This window comes from Pogoniulus pusillus, chromosome 25, assembly GCF_015220805.1.
Source record: "Pogoniulus pusillus isolate bPogPus1 chromosome 25, bPogPus1.pri, whole genome shotgun sequence".
NCBI lineage: Eukaryota > Metazoa > Chordata > Aves > Piciformes > Lybiidae > Pogoniulus > Pogoniulus pusillus.
Genome location: NC_087288.1, coordinates 5,265,784 through 5,286,195, shown reverse-complemented (window position 1 = coordinate 5,286,195; position 20,412 = coordinate 5,265,784). Strand labels below are relative to the sequence as shown.

The 20,412-nt window shown below is 41.1% G+C and overlaps 1 protein-coding gene and 1 long non-coding RNA gene across 9 annotated transcripts in view; one reads left to right on the top strand and one right to left on the bottom strand.

Moving 5' to 3' along the window:
* On the bottom strand, positions 1 to 1,889 carry LOC135186520 (uncharacterized). Its single transcript, XR_010306998.1, has 2 exons — positions 1,126 to 1,889; positions 1 to 527 (listed from the first exon to the last, which is right to left on the bottom strand). It is a non-coding gene; the product is annotated as an uncharacterized LOC135186520 (long non-coding RNA).
* Positions 1,890 to 2,181: 292 nt separating this feature from the next.
* PHIP (pleckstrin homology domain interacting protein) overlaps positions 2,182 to 20,412 on the top strand; it is a 105,100-nt gene continuing 86,869 nt past the window's right edge. For 6 of the 8 annotated variants that reach the window (XR_010306997.1, XM_064164245.1, XM_064164248.1 and 3 more), the window contains exons 1-6: positions 2,182 to 2,716; positions 2,884 to 2,913; positions 3,072 to 3,131; positions 12,847 to 12,997; positions 13,117 to 13,215; positions 20,155 to 20,315. Coding sequence is in view for 7 of the 8 variants with exons in the window: in XM_064164245.1 (XP_064020315.1) it covers positions 2,471 to 2,716; positions 2,884 to 2,913; positions 3,072 to 3,131; positions 12,847 to 12,997; positions 13,117 to 13,215; positions 20,155 to 20,315 (747 nt within the window). In the remaining variant the exon portion in view is untranslated. Of the gene's footprint in view, positions 2,717 to 2,883; positions 2,914 to 3,071; positions 3,132 to 4,907; positions 4,986 to 12,846; positions 12,998 to 13,116; positions 13,216 to 20,154; positions 20,316 to 20,412 lie in introns of those variants that run through there. The other 2 variants (XM_064164246.1, XM_064164247.1) reach the window with 2 other exon arrangements.

Below are 20,412 nucleotides of genomic sequence, written 5' to 3'. Positions count from 1 at the left end.
TTTGGGTTTAAAAATCTTTATTAGCTAGTAACTGTGATTTCACTGCTCTCTCAGTTGTTGGAAGCATGGAGTTAAAATAAAGCTGAAACAGAGTGGTTATTATCATAAAAACAGGGGAAAGGGAGACACTTATCCCTTTTAAAATGTATAAAGTGAGTGTAACTACAGATAAACTGATCAAAACTACTGTGCAGAAATTTACTTCTCAAAAACATACGCTACAAAACACATTTACCCCTGTGATTACACACCACATGCTAGACGATTTCAAGGATTTTTAGGACATTGGATAATTGTACATCAAAACGCACAGCAACTAGGCACCTGCTGTACGAACCTCATTTCCATCACTTCTGGTAACATGGTTTTTCAGAAGTGTGACATTTTAGCCTCCTTTCTCTAACCCTTCAGGGTTATGTTTGTGCAGCGAAGCAGAAGGGTGGCTGCAGCAAGCTTTCTCACTGTTGTCAAGCACAAAGCTGAAGCAGCAGACTCCTGCACCAAGCTCACCGGCCTCGGAAACACACCTATATGAAAATGCACCATTCAGCCTCCCCTCAGCTCTGTGGAAATAGGCTTTACTTTGAATTTGGGTAAAAGTTACATAGTTGAGAGCTTCAGGGCCTTTACACACAAAGTATCTTCTTTGTCTACTTTCTGTATCATTTCAAAGATACTTTCGGGTTTGCTTTATGCATTGTGTTAGTTACTAATTGGGGCAAAACAAGCACGGAATGACATTTTCCCCTGTTCAGATTGACCCCTGCTAAATTCTTTATTGTCCACAAACACGTTCGTTCTTGCAAGGCCCCAGCTCGACCTGAGAAAGTGCAGATGCATTACAAACCATAAAGACGAATAATTACGCTCCTTAAAACCCCTTCCCTGCCCAACACGGATTTGTTGTTTCTTTTAAAGTTAATTATCGGTGGGCATTTGCTTTTATTTTATTTTCCTTTTGACTGCAAGCAGCAAAGAAACAGTTCCACCACGAATCACATTTTTTCGGTATCATCAAGCTACCAAACCTTAAATGAATCATTGATTTAATCGCCAATCGGTCTTCCTACAATGTTGCAGCCTTTCAGGAACCTTCGGTACGTTATTGATCCGCCAGTGAATTACCTCCAGTTCAGCCATAGGTTGCAGGCATCACCATCCCTCGGCTCTCCTCGCGTTGACAACACTGCTCCGCTTGCTATCGCTCCTAGAAGCCAGAAGATTCGTCATTCCCCCGTGTCTAGTTTGGTTGTCGGCAAGAGTAATGAATAAAATCACTATTAGATGTTTGGGGTCGTTTGTTTTCGAAGGAGAGTTTCCAAAGCGAGTGCACCTGCGAGCCCTTCACCCCTAGACACCCAGAGCCGAGCAGAGCTGCCCAGGCAGCCCTCCCAAGCCGCGGGGAAAAGTGCGTTTCTGGTTGTTTGGTGCTTGTTGGGATTTCCCTTCGCCCGAACCCAAGGCACGAAGGCGTCCCCGGGCAGGATGTTGCAAGAGTAAGAACCAACAACGCCTGACACTGGCACTTAGGCGCAGATGCCAAAACCACAGCACCCGGAGGCCCTCGGCGGGCTCCGACAGAGCTCGGGGCAGCCAAAGCCCCGCGCCCGAGAGGGGCCTGACTACGGGGGGTGGAGAAGCCGCAGAGAACGAGGGCGGAGAAGAGTGGAGTAGAGAAAGGCTGGGCTTCCTCAGCCCGCCTCCCCAACGGGGCCACGCTCCCCGGAGGCATTTTGGCTTCGCTCGCTTCCCATTTCTGCGCCACTGAAACTCGGTAACTTCCAGCCTCCCCGCCGCCGTCGCCGCGAATAGCCGCTGCCCCGCCGCAGCCCCTCCTCCCCGTGCGTCGTATCCCTCCGCGCTCCGGCCTCCCGCACCTCGCAGAGAAAGCGCCTTTCAGCCGCCCGCCCGCCGCCTTCCCGCCCACCCCGCCTCTGCTGCTCCGACATCTTCTGCCTCAGCCCGCCCGCTAATAAACACGTAGCGCTCGCCCTCGTCCCTTCTCCTCTCAGCCAGGCAGCGCCAGGGGCCGCCGCCGCGGCGGCGGGGCGGGAGAGGGGTACGGTTTACCCCGCTCCCCGCCTTCCCCGCCAGGCCGCCCCCGCCGCCGGGCGACAGCGACTGAGGAGCGCGGGGGGAGGGGCGGCACGAGGGGCTGGGAGAGCTGAGGAGGGGGGCGCGGAGAAGGAGGAGGGGACTCTTTCTCCGGGCGGAGGGATCGCGCTCGCTCGCCCTGGCTGGCGGCGGCGGCGGCAGCAGCGGCGTCGTTGGCGGCGGGTTGCTGTGAGTTGTTGTTTCCTCCTCCTGCCCGTGGGTTGAATGGTGGAGCCGAGACTCTTTCTGGTGAACGAACAGTGACAGCTACCGGGCGGGCGGACGCGTTTCGCTGGGCCCCGACGCTGCCGCGGGAGCGCGGCCCGAGCTCCCCCCCCCTTTTCCCCCCCCTCCCCTTCCCGGTTTTCGCCTCGCCATGTCCGGGGACGGCGGCAGCAGGCACACGGCGGAGCTGCGAGCGGGTGAGTGCCGGGAGAGCCGCCGTGCTGGGGCGGCGGGAACCGAGCGGGAGCCGGAGAAGGGCGACGGGGTTGGGGGAAGAAAGAAAAGCTGTCGGGGAAGGGGCGAGTTGCAGCCTTCACCGCGTCTTCTCCTCCCCTCAGAGCTCTACTTCCTCATCGCCCGCTTTTTGGAAGACGGACCCTGCCAGCAAGCGGCTCAGGTAGGGGATGGATGGATGGCGCCGCCGGGCCTGCCGGGGAGGGGGCGGCCGCGCAGGGCGGCGGATCGGGCGGCCCGCGGGCAGCCTCGTCCTCTGTCTCCCATTTTTTTTCTTTTTAAAACCGTTTATCTTTTCTTATTCTCCCCCCTCTTTTGTTGTTGCTGCAGGTCCTGATCCGAGAAGTGGCGGAGAAAGAGGTAAGCGGCGCCGCGCACCCGACGCTCGCCCCGCCTGCGGCCTCCCTCCCCCTTCCCTCGCTCTCTCCCTTTTCCCCCGCCCCATCCCTGGCACTGCTGGGGGGCTCCGCGGGGGAGGGGAGCCGCTCACGGGGGTGTCCTTTTCATCTCTCCCTTAGCTGCTGCCCAAGCGTACGGACTGGACGGGCAAGGAGCATCCCCGGAGCTACGAGAACCTGGTAAGAGAAACGGCCGGGGCGGACCGCGGGGCTGGTAAAGTTGTCGGTGCGGTTCTTTTCCCTCGCTCTCTCTGAGCAGCCCGATAAAAAAATTGAATTTCCCGCAAAAAAAAAAAAAAAAAAAAATCAAACCAACTTAAAAAAATCCAAAACAAAAAAAAAAAACTTGGGAGATTTTTTTATTATTATTACTTTTAAGCAACCAAACCCCCAGCCTCCATCTTTCTCTTCCCTTTGCCCCCTTCCGCCGTGAGGGCAGGGTGCCGGTGGGTGCTGCCGCGGGGCCGTTGCGCGGGGTAAATAACAACAACCGCCCTGAAGCGAGAGCCGCGGGCTGGCCGGGCCGGCAGCACAGCGACGTCATGGACGCGGCGCGGGCGGGAGCGCGCAGTGCGGGGCGGGGCCAGGCTGGCAGCGCCAGCAGCGGGCGGCTGACGGCGGCGCTGGGCCAGCAGAGGGCGCGCTCGGCTGCGCGCTGCTCGCACACACAATGGCTGCCGGCGCCGGCCGCGCTGTGCGCTCCGCCGGCCGCCTCCGGCAGGTCGCTGCGCTGTGCGCAACCGGTTTCCTGGGTGTTAGCCTTGCCGGTGCGATGTGCGCCCGCTGCGTGCTGTTGAGGTGCGCTTTAGGGCTTTGCGCCTTCTGTATGTAGTGTCGGGTGTGTAGGAATAACTGGGTTCACAGGTTCGCGTCACGAATTTGACCTCGAAGTAGGATTTTCTTATTTACCGTTTTCCCATTCTTTTCTCGCCTCCTTGCCTGTATTTCTGGCGTTTTTATCTCCCTTCTCTCCTTTTTTTTTTCCTGTTTGGTGGGTGTGTGTTTTGGATTTTTTCCCCCTTCTTTCTTTCTGCTGGTTTTGGGGGGGGGGGATTTGTTTTTTTTTTCCCCCTCTCCTAGTGTGTGTTTTTTAATCTCAGGTGCAGATCAGCGATTAGATAGAAAAAGTCTTAGTTGCCTTGACTGTGGTTCTTGCCAGCAGAGATGGGCTTGCGTATTTTTTTTCTGGTCTGAAGTTTGCAATTTTAGTTGGTAAAACAGCAGTTAAGGTGTCTGAATTGTGTCTGTTAGCAACTTGTTGCTAGGATGGTTTTTATTGCAGGTGCACTGTTGTGTAATTTAGTCTCTGAGTTTCTGAATAGGATTTTGGAGGAAGACTGTGCCCTGCTTGTAATGTTTATCAAAGTGAAATTTACCTTCAGGCTTTGTGGTTGGTTATTGTAGTTCTGAACTCCAGTACTTCTGAGGCTTAGCTATGAGAAGAACTTTTGAGCTCACACAAAAGGAGACAGGACAAGTCCCCATTTGTAACGTGTCTGATAAAGAGTGTTTGCATATATATTATTTTAGTTGCATCGCAAATGTTACAGTATGAATCTTAGGGTCAGATTTATTTACCACATTGGTTTTCTCTGGAGATAGAGTGAGACTGGTCTAGGCATTTTAATGCATGTGACATGGAAGAATTGCTAGCAATTAATTTGTGGAGAACATTCATACACACCAATGCTTTTTAATTTTTCTGGAGTCAGATATCACTGAGAAATTCAACTGGGAATTTCCAAGTGCTGATACTTCTACATTATACTGTTCTTTATTTGTAAGACTCTGAAGTCATATTATCTGTTTCAAACAACAGATGGAAGCTGTTGTCAAGTCTTACTTTTTTAGTGCCATAAGTTATAAAAGAACTGGAGGTGCAGTCTTAACGTAGAATGGATTTGGATTTCTTCTGTGTAGTCAAAATATAAAAGGATGTAAAGAAAGTGAAGAAAAAGACATTTTAAAGGTTGAAGTAAGAAGACCTGATGAGAAAAAGCTCATTCAAACCCTTCAAGAAATATCTTTTATATGGTATGTGATGATCTAAGATGTAGTTTCTCATAATTTGGACCAGATCCTAGATATTTACATTCGGAGGCACAGTTCTGATTAGGTCTTTTCTCTCTCTCTCTTTTTTAATCCGTTCCTAACAAAGTTTTCTTACATTTCATGATAAACCATTATATGCACTTTTCCTCCATCTCGACCATACCTAGGTGTTGGAAGAGGGAGGAAAGTACATGGATTACTTTCTTGATACTCTTCTGTATCTTTGCTCTTGTTTCAGTTGCCAAAGATGTGTGAACTTTGTATTACTTGACATTTTATGCTTGTGAAAGCTAGGGCCATGTGCAGTGTAACAGTTACATTTCATACAGAAGAGGTTTTCCACAGTGTCTGGTTTCATTAAACAAAAACTTGTTTCACCAAAGGATTTTTAATTTTGGAAGTGGAGGCTGCAGATGAGTTTACATTTAGTTTTTTTTTTAATGACAGAAATTTTTCAGTTTTATGATACTGACTCTTTTTTCCTGAAGGCTACCTGTTTTGGTACCATTTCTCAGGTTTGAAGCCTTGAGCTTTCACTAAATTTCATAGAAGGGAGTAAAGCAAAGAAACAAAAATATGCGTAAATATCGCACTGCATCCTTGGCTTCTACTCTAGGAGGGAATAAAGGCTCTGTCTGATGGAGTGGAATTTAATCCCAGGTTTCTGTTTTGCTATTTGCAAAACTATTCCTTCTGTTACACATCTGTTTAGATGGACATCTTTTCAAGATAGACTGTTCCTAGTTTTAGCCTTGTTTGGCAGACATTAATTTAGCCATTCTTACTTGACCTAGCTTTGTGATGCTGGACTGAGGTTTGCAGCTTCAGATAGTTTATGTAACTTAATTTGTGCAAATGGTATTAAATCTGATGCAATTTTTATCTTGCAAGTTGCTTTCATTTTTCTGTGGTCAGTGGAAATAAAGGTTTCATTTTCTTCTAAGCTGACATGCTGTGCATGCTTGTAATACTTCAGGAAAATACATGAATTCAAAAGTGCTGTTAAGAATATAAAGCATTAGGAATACTAAGCATAGCATAAGTATTTTTTTTCTTGATTTAAGATATTTTTATATTTATTTTTCCACAGTCACTATTTGTGGCATAAACCACTTGAATCTTGCCTTAAGAAGTCTGGTCTGTTCTATTAGAGTGCCAATCTCATTTTTATGTCCTCAGCATTAAGTTTCTATTTGTGCTGTAACCACAAATAGAATTGCGCAAGTTGAATCCCTGGTAGACCACTTCCAACCTAGGTGTACCAAGGATGATAAGACTCTCAAGTAACAGGTCTTAGGATATTTTTGTGTTCTTTTGCATTAGTTATGAAACCTTATTAACTGTGAGCCATCTATTTTACTTTTTGAAAGATGGAGCATTTTTCATGGTACGGGACAGGACCTGAGGGATTTTAAGAGTTAATTGCTCACTTGAGCAGAGAGGGTCAGCCTTGTGAATTGTTTGTAGATTGTGGTTGAAGACGTTAACTGTTGTGTCTTTAAAACTTGTTTGTTAAGTCCTTGATACATAAACAATCTGAGGTGCATGGTTTGACTCCGGGGTAGTTGTTTCTATGTGTTCAGTTTCAACATGGGTGTAGCTACTCTAATTGTAGGCTGTGGGTGAACGCTGTGCACTTCTGCTGCCTCCTTTGTGGAGACACAAGCGCTCATCGAGGTGTGCGGTTGATCGGATAAGGGAGCTGAACTGTCTGAAAAATGAGCAAAACAGCAATCATTTTCAGATGGTTCAGCTCTCCTCTTGCCTGCAGCAACACGAGTTTTACCACTACCGTGAGGGATATCATAAGAGGTCTGTGGAAGGCTTGGGTAATGTGTTGGCATTGCTTCTTCTGGGAGCAAAGTGGAAATCAGCTGGATGAATCTGACTGGTAAGATTCACCACAGCAATTTAGAGCTAACATAGGCGGCAGTTGGTTTGGGTTTTGTTTGATTGTTTGGGGATTTTTAATGTGGTTTGCATTATTTTTTTTAACGTCTTCTAGGGTACAAGCATCATAGTGTATGTGATCAGAACCGTTGTGTTAACTTCGGTATCCAAAATATTCCAGCAACTGTCATTTCCTCTGAGTTAGGATTTTATTCATGGTGTTAGTTGAAGAGGGAGAAGGCAGGGAATTCATATCGAATAGGGAGATGGTGTGGTGGGTTTAGTAGGCAGCCTTGTTGTTCTCAGGAACTGTTTATTTCTCTCCTACTAACATTTGTCCCTTCCTTTGCCCAAACTTTTTACATGTGATTTAAAACTGAAAATGGCAAAATGCTGTTTTCAGGACGTTGCAGTGTTTGTTCTGTTTGGTTACACAAAGGTTCGAAGCTACAAAGAATGTCTTCGGGACTGGGAGATTTAAGTGTATTGACACTGTTTCATTGTTCATGTAACACCTAACACAGTAGTCTTTTGACAGCCTTATGTCTTACAGTTTCAGAGTTGTGCTTCTTAATAAGTAACCAGATAATAAGTAGTTTATGTCTTCAGGAAGTCTGATACTGTAAGGGTTTTCAAAGCAATCAGGAGTGAAAATAAAGCTTGCATTCTATCAGAAAGCTGTGTCATCATCTAGTTTTTGTTATAGTGTTTTGGGGAAAACCTAGGCAGCATTCTGAAAGACTTGCTTCTGGGGGCTAGAAAACCTGTGAAATGATGGTGGTCCGTGCCCGTGTTCTTGGTATCATCAGTGCTTCTGATGGACACACGTAAACTTACATAGTTTTCCTTTCAGTTCTAAAAAACCAAGCATTTCTGTTCTACAGATTATCCCCATAGCTGGGAGTATAGATTGTGTGTCTGTTCTAACTGTTTTGATGAGGTGGCACTTGATTCATTGTGTGAAGTACCATACATTTGTCTTTTCCACAGATAGTTAAGGGGATTGGCTAAGTTAGATGTAAGGAGGAAATTCTTCACTGTGATGATGGTTAGGCACTGGAACTGGTTGCACCTTCTCTTGAAGTGTTTTAGGGCAGGATAGATGGGGCTTTAAGTAACCTGGAGGTCTCCCTGTCCGTGGCAAAGGATTTGAACTACATCAACTTTAAGGTCTCTTCCAGCCCAAAGTGTTCTATGATTCTGTGAAAAAAAAATAGGCATTTCTGTAGGTAATAGTGGTGAAGTATCCGTATCTTTTCAACTTTAGCACAGTTAGAAAGTACAGAAGAAATAAATATGCTTTGGGGGAAGAGGTTAATTCTCCATTTCTCTTCTTCCTGTCATTCATGTGTCGCTCCCCACTAGAGGGGGAAAAAATTGGAAAAAGGAATGAGAATGCCTCAGAGAAAAGTAATTGCCCTTCATTGCAAATCCTAATTTTGAAGCAACAAGGCAGTGGCTGGTGGTACAGGGTACTCAATTAGATTGATGGCCTGATACAGTACCACAATTGCTGTAATTCAATTTGGAGCTTGTTTTGTGTAATATGCTACATAGCAAAACAGTTATAGCTGTGGTAGCTGCTGGTATTAGTAATATTGAGCTTTCTCATCTTGAAATACAGGTAGCTGGCTGACTTAGTTTGCTGTTAGATGTCCTTGGTGGAAACATGTTTTTGCTGAAAGATATTTATATATAGTCAAAGTTGTGGTTAAGCATATTAACTGTTAGCATGGGGTGGAGAAACCCAGCAGCAATTCTCTGGACTCTATTCTGAGAATTCTGGATGCTGAAATGTGCTCTAGAGTAGGATCATGTTTTACTTGATGTGTAAAACATTGGCAGCAAATAACTGCATTACATAGTACAAATGTAGATAAAGAGTCTAGGTCAAATCACGATTCTATTGGTGCATTCGTTGTGATTCTGGTGCTGAATTATTCTGCAGTCATGCAGAATGAAAATACAGGCACTTAGCTCTATTTCAGAGGTAACAGAGATTTGAATGTTAGTCAAAATAACTATGTAACTGCATTTTGCGTATTCCTGTGCTGTTTATTTGGAATGAGTAAAGCTAGAGGTAGTAGGTAAAGGGTGAAGCTGAGGGTAATGCTGCTGATGTATTTTCTAGAAAATATTATTTGTGCTTAAGGTATGAAAATTCTGTGCTTGCTAGCAGAGGTCTGATTTTATTACAGTAATGTTTAAGAAATATAATTAGCATGTCTTATGTGAAAGGTCTGTTCAAACAAAAAGAGAGTTCATTATGATACTTAGAAAAGCATGTATTCTGGGCTTTTTTGGTGGAAGAGAAGAGCAGAATTAGATGTTTTAGAAAGCCTCATAGGAGGAGGAAAGAAAACAGTTTCAGATAGGTGAGATGGACAGAGGAAAAAAAACCTTTACTGTTTATGATAACTGCTTTGGTTTCAAACTTTAAAATTCCTGGTGGTGGAATCTAGTTCAGCTTTTTATTTAGAGCTGTAAGAATTTTGAATATGTGCACATGAGCTATTTTATTCCTTTTACTTTCTCCTATTTGAGTTAGAGATTGACAGAAATTTGTCTTCATAGCATTCTGTTTCTAACAAAGTTTGTGAAGTGTCCCTTTAAAAATAATGATTTCTTTTTTTGTCAGTTGAAAGTCCTCTTAATAAGGATAAAAAAACCCAAACACATAATTATTTGTTTTAAGAGAAGAACACAGGGTCGTAGATATATTTTATACTTTTCAGTGATTTTTACAATTTGTCAACACAATAATTGACTTCTGGTAGGCTGCACCTTAGAGCAATCTGAATAATTGTGACTTTCAAGCCAATCTTTATTGATTAATGTATCAAATTTCCTTGCTTCACCCTTGCCTGAGTTGTTGCTACCACATTGTGCTTCTTTTTCTGCAATACCTTTTGGTTTTTCAATTTCAAAAGGGAGAAAGCAGGACTAAGGTGAATTTTTATTGCACCTTTTTTTTCCTTTAATTATTTTTTCATAATGGCTTTTTTTCATAAATACAGTGCTTTAACTTTTGGTGTGAGCTCTGAAGTGGTCAGACAGTTGGGACAGATGATTGTAGGTCTCTTCCAACTGGAAGTAGTCTATTACTACTGTTAAGATTTTTTTTTCTGATGGAGAAGGAAGTACTTCATGTGGGAAACCCCCCATACTTGATTGTCTGTTCATAGGAAATTAACTTCAACCATTTACTACTTTATGGAAGGTGAAAAAGAGAATGAAGTCCAAATAAAACTGTTACAAAAGGTATTTTTCCTAGTAGATTATACAGTCAAATGAAGTTTCCTTTTTATTTTAATTCAAGAAGTTTTCTTGTGTGTGCTTCAGTCTTTTATATAGGAAATTGAGAGGCAAATGTTGACTGTGTATGGTTCATGAAACATTTTTTCTATAAACAAGGAGTGTCACTTTCTGTTTTTACAAGCCTACATCTCGGTATTGTTGAATCAGTTTGTTAAGGAGTTGGTTGAGAGTGCTGCCTAGTAGCAACCAGTGATTGTTCAGACAAATGCTGTGCAGAAGCATCGCAAGACTCCTGTGTAATTTACCATAAATAGGTGTTTTCACTCAAGTGGACGCAAATGAGGAGAGACTAGTGTGGGTGTAAGGTATATAGTAAGAGAAGATCTTTAATAGTTATTATCAAGAATAATACTAGTAGATCTTCCTTTTCAAAACATTTGCTTTAAAACCTGTGTGAGGAATTGAGCCTACCTAGATTCTGCTAAAATAAAAAAGTGAACACATGGCTTGTGACAAATCGTGAGAAATGTGACTCAAGATGTCAGCTTGCTGCAGTTTGGGAATGTGTCGGAGCTGATTTGCTTCATTTACTTTAGGTTTTGTACATTCGTGAGCAGGTGGAAAACCAGAGGGTCTTGAGCAGGATAAAATAGCAACTGTATTGCATATCTAGTTCTAGTACTTGTGGTTTAAAAAAAAGGTCTTTAAGAGACAAGTTGAGATTCTGCAGATGTGGAGTCTGGTTTCAGGTAGACTTGTACAAAGAGCAGTATTTAAGTTGTGCTTCTTTTGGTAACAGTGGACAAGATCGAAAGCTGATGAAACAGATCAGAGTTGTTGATGGCAGAAACTGTACACAGCTTTGTTATTTCTTTGGGCTACTGTGATATTTTAGGGCTGTCAGGCGTGTACTTTCATTGTGATCCCTACTTTGAGTAGGAAAAAAGCAAGTTACATTTGCGTGTTATTGATAAGAAAAAATGAATCGGAATAGCAAGCTCTGCATTCAGTGGATTATTTTTTTTGCCACTCTTCTAACAGCATGCCTGTCTGGTGACACTGAATTGAGTCATTAAATCAACTGATGTCTACAATCAGCTGAAGCTGTTTTAAAAGATTTTTATTTTTAAGAAAAAAAAAAGGCTTTAAAAAAAATTGGGTGAATTTAAGTCAACCTTAAGGCAGTCAAATTGAGACGGCTTACAAGGCATTCTACAAAGGGAATGTAATTTACAGAAGGAAAGCTCTGTATTCCTGGAAATACCCAAATATTCACCTGCTAATGGGAAGCAGTGAGTTAATTCCTTATTTTGCTTTGCTTGCCTTGCAGCTTTTGCTTTACCTATTAAATTGTCTTCATCTCAACCCACAAATCTTGTCTCTCTTACTTTTCTGATTATCTCCCTCATCTCACTGGGAGGAGTGAACAAGTGTCTCTGTATGTGGGGCTGAGCTACTGGCTAGGGTTAAACCATGACAGGAGCGATCGAGAAGGTTGAGAATTCTGAGTGTACAGGAGGCTTTTCCAGAGCTTTGGTTTCAGACGTCAGCACTCTTTAACTGTTAGAATACATGCAGTGATTACAGCGTGTCAGCAAGATAGGAGCGCATTTGAGGAAAAATGAGGTATATTTGTTTTCCTGTTAATTGGTTGTAGTACAGAAGCATGTACTGTCTAAAATGTCAGTCACAGCCATCAAATTGCAGAATAACAGAACATTACAAGCTTTTTCTTGCAGTACTTAGGTTTTGGGTTGGTGAGCTTTTTTTTGCCTTCTGCAAAGTAGAACTGTGAAGACCTATTTCAGGCTGTATGAAGGATAAAGCTGCTACGTTCCAAATCCTGTACAAGAGATGAAGAGAATGAAGCTTTTGTCTTGTTGACACATTTTAAAAATGCTATTTCTTAACTGAAAGCTTTATGTTAATAGGTTTTTTATTGTTGTCACATACATTCTGAAATTCTTCCTTATTATATAAAATGCTCTTCTGATACAGAATTACTGGCAGTTCAGAAAAATTAGCTGATTTTGTTTGGGTAGTCATTAATAATTGTTCAACATTGTTAGAATTAAGAGGTCAGGAGATCTGTTGCTTATAATAGGATCTGGTTTTGTGCTATGCAGGTGAAAATTTTGAGCAGTTACAAAGATTAGTCATGTCTATAGCCTAATAAAAGACCTTATATGCCAGTTTTGAAGTTGAATTGCTTTAAGCCAGACTTGAGGCAAACTCTTTCTGCATTGTGTTTTACAAAGCTCTGTTATTTGTTCAGTGTATGAATCTTTCAAGTATTCTGTAAATGTTGCTGTCCTTGCAGTCTTTGTCTTATCTTTATCTTACAGTAACTTGACCAGCCCACTGTTTAAATATAATATTGAATATATATACTCATACTTGTTTTTACAGTGCTTGTGAAGGAGCTTATTAATCTGACTAACTGGGTCTTAAATTAGTAAATACCAACAGTTCTCTGTACAGAGTTGCATGTGTTGAATAGAAAAATTAATTAGGACCAGCTAGAACGAATTATTGTACTTAAAGGTCATTATTTGTTTTTATCCTTAGTGTACTGTAATTTTTGAAAGAATTTGTTTAACAATCTGTGGGGGTGGGGAGGGGCGAATTAAACCAGTACTTCTATAAAAATATTACATTCTTCACCAAATGTTTTGTTTGCTTTTTCATATAATAGGTGAAATATTACAGACACTTGGCACCTGATCACTTGCTTCAAATATGCCATCGTCTTGGACCGCTTCTAGAGCAAGAAATTCCCCAAAGTGTCCCTGGAGTGCAGACGTTATTAGGAGCTGGCAGACAGTCTTTGCTTCGTACAAACAAAAGTATGAGAATTCTATGAGAATTTGGACTTCTTGGTATTTTATGCCTTTTCTGCATTTTCACATTAAGAAACACCCACTTGCTAACGTTACTGATACAATTGTTTTTTTTTTTTAACCAGGTTGCAAACATGTTGTCTGGAAGGGATCTGCTCTCGCTGCCCTGCATTGTGGGAGGCCTCCGGAGTCCCCTGTGAATTATGGCAGTCCACCTAGTATAGGTAAGTCAGTTTTATTCTGGCATTTCCATAGTAATGGAGATTGATTTTTGTGGTGATGACAGCTCAATAATACTTCTGGGTTTATCTACCCTTGTTTGTGTCATATACCCTACATTTGGTATTACTTTTATGAAGATGTTGTATTGTTGTATTTACCAGTTGGTATGTTGCAGGGGGAAATGAGTATTGTAAATTCATACACTGGTTCTGCTCTGAAGCTCATTTTTTCTTTAAAGTATTCAACAGAATGAAATGTATTTCAACAGTGATACATACACATAAAACTCTTCTGAAAGATAAAATAAAGCTGTCAGTAGATAAATAATTAGTATTATAGAACAACTTAAAACTAGGACAGCATGGCCTGGATCTATTGTTGGAGAGAATAAGTCACATAGATTTGTAGTGATTTTCTTTGGAACAATTTGTCTTGTAGAAGTTATTCTTTCTGGTAGTCTACTCAGTGATTTTTGTAGCTGCTTTAGTTTGCTGTACTATATCATGAAGCATGCATATGCTGTCTGTGCTGTTGAGTTGGGCGGGGGGAGAGAGATATGAAACCCTGTAATATATATAATCGAGAGAGCTTAATTTGGGCTATTTATATTCTTTCTAATGCTGAAGAAACTCCAGATCTCAAAATACATAGCACTGCACTTTACCCAGAGAATTATGGTTCTCTCTTTAACAGCTGAAACAGAAGCGCTCTATGGCTAAGCAGCTCTTAGGCAGCCCATAGCCAATTTTAGTGTGGTCAGACGGCAGTGTATTTGGCCTTGTAGCTCTCATTTTAAAGCACAAGTTGCATACTTGCCATGATATTTCTGTAGGTGCTTGGAATGTAGGAGGAGAACATGGTTCTGCTGGGTGTTTAGAGCCAAGTATTCATAACCTCTTTAGCTAGAATGTGTATTTGTCAGAGGTGGTTTGCTTACACTCCACCTGCATCCATTCAGTGTGGGGCTTTTAGAGCTGCTGTTTCGGTATTCATGTAGAGAGTTGTTTCTGCGTTGTTTCAGATGTGTGGGAGAGAATGCTTGTTGCTGAACAGAGTAATTCCTCTCTTGAGTGGTTGTGCATTGACTTGAAGATTGGCTAGAAAATCTCGAGGTAGATTAGCAGCTATTTCTGCAAGGTAACTGGAGGGCTGAGATTTCTAATAGCCAAGATTTCTTTAGTGCTTGCCTTACCTTTTTCCTTTATTTGGGTAATGTAATTTAAAACACGTTGGAGAAGTCGGAATTGAAGAGGTCTGTTTTGCCATTGTACTGTAGCTTGTGCTATGGCACTTAAAGCGAAAGACTGTGGCAGTTCAAGGAAATTCATAGAGTTGCTGTGGTAGTGGAATGTTAAGAAAAATAACTTTCAGACTTTTTAGGGAAGAACAACTAAGGCTTTCTAAATAAATGTTATTTTTATTGAATCTTTTGCAGAGAACTGTATATTTGCAAAATTACAGTTATTTCAACATACTGCATTTTTCATGACCAATAATTTCCTTTTCCAAACATTGAGATAAGTGCTGGTAACTGAGTGTTTTCAACTGTGAAATTAATTTGGATTTTTTGGATGTCTGTTTCAGAGCTGTGTGTTAAAGCATTTGCTTTTGATTTATCCTACTCTAGACTGATCTTCTTGATGAAATAATGAACTGCAATGATACTTCATTTAGATATTGAACTAGAAAATGTTCTCCTATATCCTTAAATAAACTTCTCCATTTTCCCCTGCAAAAGCTGTTATTTTATGTAGTTGCCCAACCAAAAAATAACTTGTAACCTATTATTCTTCAGGCTTCGTGTATTTCAGGTGGAGAGCTCACTGATGGTTAAGGAACAGAAAATGTACTGAGGTCTTTTGATTTTGCGCAGGAAAACTCACATTTCAGTGAACATACAGAAATACTTGTTTCCTATCCTGGTGAATCAACACAATCCTGACATGGCTGGGATATTCTTTAGAATTATGCTTTTGTGTATGTTGCACCAGCTGTCTTCAAGGTAGCTGGTTTACATGCAATTAAAGTACATCTGTGCTGATACATACTTCTCCAGAAAACTCCAGACTATCTGTAGAATATAATGAAGGGAAACAAAACTTGAATGCAAAGTAGTCTTTGTCTGGTTACTTTCACTTTTGCAGCATATTTTAGTAAAGCACTGCTAAAGTACTTAATTAAGACCAAAATAGCTAGGTCTTATGTTAATTTGTTTTGTTAAAGGTCCCTCCTTCTTAGGTGCAGAAATGGAAAAAGAACTCTTTTTCAGTAGGTTTTGGGAATTGGCGAAAAAGCACAAAACCCAACCAAATGTTTGAGAACTTTGACCTCAAGGCTCTTGGGGAAGCTGACCACTCAGGTATGAGGATCTGGGTGAGACTGTCTATTCGCACCAGACAACAAATAATGTTTCTCCAGACTATTTTTGATAGGTAGATACATTCACTAATGTCGTGGTCTTGCTGAGTAGTCCACTTCAAGAAACATTCTGAGGCATTTTGCACTTTTCTCACAGTTTCTTTATTAAGTAGTACTGCTGTTTTGAATGCAAAGAGAATGTGAGGTTCTCAAAGTGATGTAGATACCTGGCTTTAGAAATATAACCAAATAGTGTCCTGGGCTGCTGGAGGTGCAGTGCATTACCACAGGGCAAAGATGTTCCTTCCTCTCTGCCCAGTGTATATGAGATAACATCTGAAGTACTGAGTCCAACTCTGCGCTCCTCAGAATAAGAAAGACATGGGCTGTCTGAAATTAGTCTAGTGAAGGACCAGAAAGATGAAGAAGGGATTGAAGTATCTGTCATACTAGGAGAGCTGGGATTGTTTGAGAAGAGAATGTCTTGTCAGGGAGGGATGAGTACGGAGATGTTATCAGTGGCTATGAATAGCTGAGTAAGACAGTGTGATGAAGGTGGAGCCAAGACTCTTCTCATTGGTACCTTCTGACAGGACAAATGCTGTGGACACAAGCTGAAATAAAAGATCTTCACAATAAACATAAGGATACATATTTTAGGGATGTGGTCAGAGTTCTGGCACAGGTTGCTCAAGAGAGGTTGCGAAGTCTCCATTCTTGGACATACTTAAAACCTTACTGGATGTAGTCCTGAGCAACCTGCTCGAGGTGATCCTGTTTGAGCTGTTAGGGTGAATTAGACAATGCCTAGTGGTTCCTTCCCACCTCAATCATGTTGTGGTTCTGTGATAGCAGGTCATTTCAGTCTCTGAGGCTAGTTTTGTTGGGTGCAGAGGAGCTTTGTTACCTGAAAACTAGGAGCCAGTTAATTTTATTTGGAGCTAACTGGTAAACAGTTGATAGCAAATTAAATGATATAATCTGTGCAAAACATTTTCTGTGTGTTTAAAATGTCAAGGGATAGGTGGCTGTCTTAGGCATTAGTTTCTTCTGACCATTTAGCTTCATTATTAAATATGAGGAATTCTGATTTTGAAACCAAAAGGTCATTTGGAAGTGGTGGATTGTCATCCTGTACTGCACGATGAACATTTAGTAACATCTGCTTTGTTTTGAATTTTTTATTTTTATGCAGAACTTGATACATGAGTGGTAGACAGGAATGTATAAAACTAAGGCAATATTAATGTTGCAGGCATTGGATGGGAGTTTTCTGTGGAGTGTCCGCTTCACTGGGCCCTTTCAGTGAGGAGCAGGCTATCTCTGTTCTGGTTTTTCACTATTCTTTCTTTTCATGTTGGTTGACTTCCTGCAAGATGTGGCCATTGCTCTCTAACCCTTCCTGGGATGAAGTTTCATCCTTCTTTGCTGCCTTTACTATGTATAGGTTGAGACTCCCACTGCAGCTGTTGATCTGCTTATACCTTATTACCATTCTTTTGATAACACCTTTGTTGTGCAAGACCAAGCAAAATTTAAGAAAAGGCAGAAAACTGCTAATGTGGCTACAGCAAGAGAGATACTAGACTTGATATAGGGGTTTATAACTCTCTTTCTTTTCCCAGTTGCAATTAAAAACAAGAAAACAAGCTAAGATATGTAAGAGGCCACAGAAGGCCTGACAAGTGTTAATGCTAGACACTGGTAACAATCATTACAAAAGCCAAAGGCCTATAATTGGTACTAAGGCTTATTAACAGTTGGTAGATTTTCTCACCTTGACTTGCACTAGAAAAATCAATTTCGTTGTTCAGCTGCAGCAATACAGTTTTGAGAGATAGGTATTTTTAATTTTTCACCTCTGTTCTGAAGGAAAAAAATAAATGCTGTTGTGCTAGCAAAGGGTGCAGGTGCCACACTGGAGTTGTCAATGTTTGGAATAAAGACTAGGAATAGGTCAGAAAATCAAGTTGGATAATTTGACAAAGTCGGGAGAAAGCAAATTTAAATGTAGCTAAATGGAAGGGCATATTGAAGAACAATGGTGAATATGAGAATTTAATTTAAAACAGTAAGAAAAAAGAGTTTGAGAAGTGTTTAAAAAATTATATGCTTACAGACAGCATTTAATAATGTGGGAGATTAATTCTTCCCCTCCCCCCCCAGCCAAATGTGTTATCTTTGTGTAAAATGTTCTTTTCATAGAATGTAAATTCATTTGCTTTAGATGGATCAAGCCAGTTTTTAATTAACTTAAACCCCAGAAGTAGTTAAATAAAATTTTGTATGCTGTAAGCTTTGATCTAGGCCAAAGAGTCAGACTGATGTCAGTTTTCTTGTTTCCAATATCACAGTGTTGTCTCTTATTTCCTGCAGTCAGTTGATTCATACTGCACAAGGAGCATTTTCCCTACCGAGTTTCCCAGGGATATGTGAATTAGTATTAGCACTTCACATCAGAGAGAAGATAATCAGAAGTACTGGCTTGGCTTCTGTTAATCTTCAGTGATCAAAAAAATCCCAAACAAACAATTAAAAAAAAAAACCCAAAACAAACTTGAAAGTTATCTCAAGTATTTCAAAACATTTTTCCTAAATTCAGATATATATTTAAAAATGCATGTTTATGTAAGTCATTGGTTATGTTGTCCTAAAGAGTCTGCTTACAGTGTGACTTATTGACCAAACACCTCTGCAAATTTAGCTTTCAGTTAAGCTTTTTTTTCCCTTATTGAGAGTTGTGGTTTTGCGTGAAGGCACTGCTAGGAGCTGATTTCCAGCAATCATCTCTATCTCACATTAAAAGGAGAAAAAAAAATCAAACAAAAAATCCCAGAAAACATCTGAGTAGGCTGTGAGCTTACTGTGTAAGTTCACTTCATTCTGACAAACACCCTCCGTATTCTGTATGTGTTTGGGTGTTGGCTTTATTTTGTTGTCATTCATTTGGAGGTTTTTTAGGGTGTCTGGTTTCTTGTGTCTTTTGTTGCTGTTGGGGTTTTTTTGGATGTGGCCTGTAAGGTTGTCTTTTTAAATGAAGTATTATTTGTTAGGAGCCCAAACTAGGTTTCTCTTGTGACTGAGCTAAACTTGGTTTCCTGCTGTTCTGAAGTAGACTGTTGGCAAGGAAAAGCTTTGTCATTAAAGCAAATGCAACTGCATCTTTTTCTTGTATGAAGGAAGGGTGAAGAGGATATTACACAGCCTTAAGGCCATAGTGGTGCATTGGCTAAAAGTGTCTCACTCCCACAGCTAATGATCCTGTTCCTCCACAGAGCGTCTTGAACTAGGAAACCTTCCTTAAATTCCTTGGGCTACCTAGGCAGTTAACTGAAATGTTTCAGGGCTGTTCTTATGGCCTGAGGCCAACAGACTTGGCAGTTCTCCATACCACTAAGTGCTTTTGCTCCTTATAGAGTAGCTACAATGCAGTTAGCATATTTAATGTAGTTTGACCTGTGCTGACTCATGAACCAGTGTCTGGTTGGTCTAGGCCAAACCCAAGTGCAGGTTTGTAACTGTTTGACAGTAGATGTTGGGATCCCTGCTGTGGTCCTGCTCTGTTCACTGGTACAAATGTAGCCTTGATCACATAGAAGGAATGGTTAACCAGAATAGTAATAACAGTATCAGCTACATGTCTTGGCACTGATACATCTCAGTTTTCATTTATATGTAGTGCTGTGGACATTTTTGGGTATTTATATTCTTACTTTTCACATATTTAGAAACTGGAGGTCTGAATGTATTGCCTACTTTATCACAATTGTGAGGCATGTACAATGTGTCACCATTGCCATTCTTTGGTCTAATGTCTGTGTATCCATGGATATACATACTGTGTTGCTTTATCATTGCATGAGTAGCAGATTATAGTTAGTAACGCTGTGCTGTATTTTCTTTCCTCAAGTTCTTGATGGAAGATTTCCATTCTGTTAAAGTAGATTCCTGCTCCTGTATCTTCTTAACTTTTGGAGTTGAAAAATATCCCAAGCACTTTGAACAAGATTCTGTTAGTCAAAATCAGAATTTTGTCAATTTGAATGTGAATAGCTGATTGGTGTTTGTTTGATTAGCTACAGTGGGTAGCAGTGTTCTTTAAAAAGAAAAAGAAACCTGATTGTCTTGCAAGTTGTGGAGAAATGCTTAATTGTGTTGACCTCAAAAAAGCAGGTTGCCTTGGAGAAGGTTTGAATGTTTGCTGGTTTTCGTTTAGTAGCTATGTGGAAACATATGCTTGTTAAATATGGGGCAGTTTACTCTTCCATGGAAGCTGCCTCATCCTCTTGAGTTTCTCATGCTAGGTATAAAGTTAAAGCCATATGTTCAGGCTCTTAAAGTTGAAAGCTGTATTGCAACTTTGTTTTGTCTTAGAGTTTGGTACTTTTATACACATTTGCATCATAAGCTAGTTTTGTATGTATTTTTCCCTAACTAGGGCAAAGTGAGGATTTCTGTGGTAAGCTGTTTGTGTGGCAAATCATCCAATACCGAGAAGAAACTTTCCATCCTGGAGAATTATTTTGGTTTATGAACTAAATATAAATACAGTTTTTCCTTTTTCCTCTTTCCCCATTTGGTAGTGGATACTTTGTTTTCAAGAAAACTAAATGGAAAATACAGACTCGAGCGCCTTGTTCCAACTGCAGTCTATCAGCATATGAAGATGCACAAAAGAATTTTAGGACACTTATCTTCTGTATACTGTGTAACCTTCGATCGAACTGGCAGGCGTATATTTACTGTAAGTACAAAATCTTCATTTTTGCAGATGATGATTTTTTTTCAAGGTATAGATAGCATGGCATCTGTTCCCAAAAAGTGTGCTGATGTTGTGTATC